Below are 5,580 nucleotides of genomic sequence, written 5' to 3' on the forward strand. Positions count from 1 at the left end.
TTAGGTTCCTTTATGAGTAACCAGCTGGAGCAGCCATTTCCAGATCTGTTTGGTCCTTATCCCATAGATGATTGGGTTTAGCATGGGAGGCACCAGAAGGTACACATTGGCCATGAGAACATGAAACCATAGGGCCACATTGTGACCAAAACGGTATGTGAGGGAGGAGAAGATAACTGGTATGTAAAAGGTTAAGATGGCACAGAGGTGGGAGACACAGGTCCCAAAAGTCTTGAGCTGGGCGTCCTTTGTGGGGAGGCTGAAGATGGCCCTAAGTATCAGAATATAGGATACGGTGATGAAAAACACATCCAGACCAGGCACACAGAATGCCACAAAGAGACCATAGTAGATACTAACAGGTGTTTCGGTGCAGGCCAGCTTCACCACAGCCATGTGCTCACAGTACGTATGTGGGATGATGTTGGTCCTGCAATATGGCCAACGCCTTGTCAGGAAGGGATAAGGCAGTACCAGCATGGCACCACGCAGCACTATGGCCAGTCCAATCTTGAACACCATGCGGTTTGTCATGGTGGTGAAATGTCTAAGGGGATCACAGATGGCCACATAGCGATCCACTGCCATGGCAACAAAGATCCCTGACTCCATCACTGAAGTGCAGCGAAGGAAGTACATCTGGGCGAGGCAGGCACTGAAATTGATCTCCCTGGAATTGAACCAGAAGATGCTCAGCATTTTGGGCAGTGTGGACGTGGACAGGACCAGGTCGGTGACAGCCAGCATGCAGAGGAAATAGTACATGGGCACATGGAGGCTCGGCTTCCTCTTCACAATGAACAGGATGGTGAAGTTCCCCAAGATGGCTATGGCGTACATAGCACAGAAGGGAATGGAGATCCAGACATGGGCAGCCTCCAGGCCAGGAATTCCCAGTAGGATGAAGGTGCAGGGGTTGCTGAACTTGGTTGTGTTGGAATCTGACATGAGAGCCCAAGGTCTAGGGTGATGGTTGCAAAATGAATGCCTGGATGGAGAGACAGCATTAATGTTGGCAGTTATCTCTTGGATTCATTGAGTCTGTCCGGTAAAGTGCGAACAGAGAAACACAGGGAAGCCCTGAAACCACAAGTTTGCAGGTGTTAAACAGTTAAATGCTCGAGTCTGTCTGGTAGGAGCTGACAGACACAAACACGGGAAGTCCCATGACACAAGCACTCAGAAACCTGCAAAATCTACCAGACTCAAATACTCAATGCAACTCCTTATATGGGAACAAAAGGTCATGACAGAGGTAAACAAAAATGGGGCGAAGAATTTAGCTGCATACTTAAGGAATAGCTAATGGGCCAGTACCAAACCAGAACTGCCCACCTAGGTAGTGAGGAGGGCTAATGCTTACAATAAAGAGGAAAGGCAAACACACCTCGGGGCTGACCCCTCAGGGTTAGGGAAGAGAGGGACGGGCGGTACAGCTTACAAGCTTTCAGGCACCTCTAATGCAATAAGCAATTACCATAGACTGAATGGTCCTGCCTCTGGAATCGATCCTTCCCCCTCTATCAAATTCCACCCCCGACAGTTAATATGAGATACTAAATACACTACTGGAGGCTGTTCTCATGGGTGAAGAGATTGGTCCTTGATTTTTCATTATTCAGAGAGATGAGTTATGAACTACTGACCCTACTAATGCTAATTCCATATTTGATGGTGCTCCATGCATCAATAATTCTTACACGTTCTGGTGTGGAAAAGCTTAATTGGCACCAGCAGGAAACCCAGGTGTGATACTGGTTATCTCTCACTTCTCAGTAGTGGGCAAAACAAAGACAATGATTGGTTTCCTAAAGAATGGGATGGAGAATAACCTGCTTTGAAACATGTTCAGTTTTGGTCACTCATTCTCTATAAAGGATATAGAAGATATAAAGGGGTTTCTAACATAGGCTATGAGAATGGGGAATACTTCCATTTGCAGAGAGACTGAAAAGTCTGGGACTGTTTAGTTAAAAAAAGGAGGGGGAGAACAAAAGAAAAGAATGGAACTGATTACATTCAAAAGGACAAACAGAGAAGAGTTCTCAAATAGTAATATCTATAGACACTTAGTGCTTCAAAAACTAACACCTCAAAGCTGAGGAAAATTATCAGCAAAACTGATTCGGAGGAATAGTTTAGACAGAAAATTGGAAACGAAATGAAAATTTGGAGTTCTTTAAGAAGAATGTATTTGATAGCAAAAAAAGCAACAATTACACAGTCAAGAACCTGGACAACTTGGGCTAAAAACCCAGTTCAATGGCAAAGAGAAGGCAGCAGGTGGGAAGAGGAGAAGCAATATATACCAAATGGGGAAAAGAGAAAATAGATAGCAACAAAAAGGGATTACAGAGAGCTTGCAATAGAAATTGGAAGTTCTGAAAATTGATAAGGGACATTAAAGACCTCAGGGGAAAATCCATGCTTGGCAAGGCTAAGGATGAAAAAAAAAAGCAGGTTATTAAGTATATCAAGAAGAAAAGAAATCCTAGAAAAAATTATACAAGAGGTAGAAAAGAAATGTGTTAAGGTTGCAGAAAAGGATGATGTATTCGAGATATATTATTGTCTGCATTTGGAAAGAAGCAGCATGAGGTACTCATATCACATGAAGTGATGAAATACTTTCTAGTCCATTAGCACTGAAGTCAGAGCAACAAAGGTTGAAGGAACTGGGCATATTTAGTCGGGAAAAGGTAAGATTAAGGGGGGACATGATAGCTGTCTTCAAATGCTTGAAAAGCTGCAATAAGAAGATGGAGAAAAGTTATACTGTCTTACCACTGCAGACAGGACAAGAGGCAATGGGTTCAAACTACAGCATAGCAGACATAGTTTAAATCTCAATTAAAAATTCCTAATTACGAGAACAGGAAGATAATGGAACAGATGCCTCGGGAGATTGTGGAAGATTTTCTGCTAGAGGTTTTCAAAAGGATGCTGGATAGTCATCCGTCTTGGATGGATGAGAAGCAACAAATTGTGCCTCTTTGCAGGGGGCCAGACTAGCTAACACTCTCACCATGTGGGTCTCCAATTCAATGATGTAAAATCCTACTGTGCATCAGGCCTTAGTCAAACAGAAGTTATGAAACTCAACACAGGGTTAACGGGGTTAAATTAAATTGCCTGAGTTATGAAGGAAGTCAGACTGGATGATGCAATTGTCCTTTCGGACCATGAACCCTATGAATCTATCGATAAAGAAAGTAGAGCAGGTATTTATATTTACTGTGTCTCATAACACACGAACAAGGGAACATTGAATTCTATTGAAAGTCTGAACATTCAACAGTGCTAAAAGAAATGTGTTTATATAATATATATTCCATATCTGGCCTGTAGAACTCTTTGCCACTGACAATATCGGAGTGAGGAGCTTAGCTGAATGGCATTCAGAAATGGATTAGCATTGTAGGTGGTGCTGGTAGCATCCCTTTTGTTAAGGCTGTCTGATACCTTCAGTTAGAAGACCTGATTTTGAGTTGCTTATACGTTTGCCAGACTTTAACTGTTTGGACTGAAAATTCCCATTCTGGCTTTCTGCTTCCAGATAAATTGGTTTTTCATTGTTTTAGGCATAGAAGTTCAGCCGACTTCTCGAATGAAGCTAGGAGAAAATATGTCTTGCCCATGATGAAAAATTCTTATAATTGTTCCAGTGAGGAGCCCTAGTACCTCCATGCTCTCCAGCAGATAAAAGTCAGATAGCAGATCAGAGCTAGAGCCAAGACATGCAAGAGCAGAAGGTGACAGTCTCTGTGCATTAACATACACCTGACTCCTGATTGTCAGGCTCAATGGATAGTGATCAATGGCTCAATGTCTAGTTGGCAGCCAGTATCAAGCGGAGTGCCCCAGGGGTCAGTCCTGGGTCCGGTTTTGTTCAACATCTTTATTAATGATCAGGATGATGGGATTAATGGCTCCCTCAGCAAGTTCGAAGATGACACTAAGATGGTGGGAGAGGTAGATATGCTGGAGGGTAGGGATAGGGTCCAGAGTGACCTAGACAAACTGGAGGAGTGGGCCAAAAGAAATCGGATGAGGTTCAACAAGGACAAGTGCACAGTCCTGCACTTAGGAAGGAAGAATCCCATGCACAACCACAGGCTGGAAACAGACAGGCTAAGCAGCAGTTCAGCAGAAAAGGAACTGGGAATTACAGTGGATGAGAAGCTGGATATGAAACAGCAGTGTGCCCTCATTGCCAAGAAGGCTAACAGCATATTGGGCTGTATTAGTAGAAGCATTGCCAGCAGATCGAGGGAAGTTATTATTCCCCTCTATTTGGCACTGGTGAGGCCACACCTGGAGTATTGCATCCAATTCCCCCCTCCACCCCCACTACAGAAGGGATGTGGACAAATTGGAGAGGGTCCAGCAGAGGACAGCAAAAATGATTAGGGGCCTGGGGCTCATGACTTACGAGGACAGGCTGAGGGAACTGGGGTTATTTAGTCTGCAGAAGAGAAGTGTGAGGGGTGATTTGATAGCAGTCTTCAATTACCTGACGAGGGTTCCAAAGAGGATGGAGCTCGGCTATTCTCAGTGGTGGCAGATGACAGAACAAGTAGCAATGGTGTCAAGTTGCAGTGGGGGAGGTCCAGGTTGGATATTAGGAAACACTATTTCACAAGGAGGGTGGTGAAGCACTGGAATGGGTTACCTAGGGAGGTGGTGGAATCTCCATCCTTAGAGGTTTTTAAAGCCTGCTTTACAAAGCCCTGGCTGAGATGATTTAGCTGATGTTGGTCCTGCTTTGAGAAGAGAATTGGACTACATGACCTCCTGATGTCTCTTCGAACCCTAATATTCTATCTACTAAAAGCTTTCATCCAGAAGGATCCACTGTGCTGTAGGCCATGAGCCGGGGAAGGCAGAGATGCACAGAAAACATTGAAATTTTGGCCAGTGATCCTGGAGGAAATGTATCCCCTGTGGGAAGGGCCCTCAGACTCTCTCTCGTTCATGCCACGTTACACTGGGTTTGTCGAGCAGGTGAGCTCCTCAGCATGAGATGGGTACCTGTGAATTCTGAGATGGAAGTGTCTTCCCAGGGAATCCCTCTCAGGTAGCTGTGTCCCATACCTCTCTCACCCCAGCACCTGCAGCAACATCCCACATAGAGAGCAGAAACAGACGTGTGCACTGTTTATAATATAGCTCTGTGCAATCCCAGTGGGGTTCGCTCAGCCTCTAGCAGAGAAGCTGCATCTGGATGTAAACAGGCTGGAGACCAGGGACACTCTAGCCAATGTCTCTGTTTCCATGTCTGTGCTTCTGTGCTCTTTATCCAGCTTTAGAAGTAAATGGTAATTAAGGGACCTTCCCAAAGGGAGATGAGAATATCTAGGCTGAGTCAGAGAGGAATTGGCTGATCTGTGTGTTTTAAAATTATAGTTGAGTAGTAATAAAAGTAGGGATAATGCCTAGATCTCCCTGGGGTGTGATATCCTGTAAATGTCCAGGATGGATAGGTAGATAGGAGAGAGACAGATCAGGAATAAAAATGACTGAGGGGAGACTATCGCTAAGGGATCAGAGATCAATACATCTCATCAGTAACTATCATCA

The 5,580-nt window shown here is 44.5% G+C and overlaps 1 protein-coding gene across 1 annotated transcript; it reads right to left on the reverse strand.

Annotated features, from left to right (window-relative positions):
* Nucleotides 1-948, reverse strand: LOC101943628 (olfactory receptor 52R1-like). The gene has a single exon (XM_005310472.2). The coding sequence runs from the start codon at nucleotides 946-948 to the stop codon at nucleotides 1-3; it is 948 nt and encodes a 315-aa protein (XP_005310529.2).
* Between the last annotated feature and the right edge of the window lie 4,632 nt (nucleotides 949-5,580).

The sequence above is a fragment of the Chrysemys picta genome, chromosome 1, assembly GCF_011386835.1.
Source record: "Chrysemys picta bellii isolate R12L10 chromosome 1, ASM1138683v2, whole genome shotgun sequence".
Classification (NCBI taxonomy): Eukaryota; Metazoa; Chordata; order Testudines; family Emydidae; genus Chrysemys; species Chrysemys picta.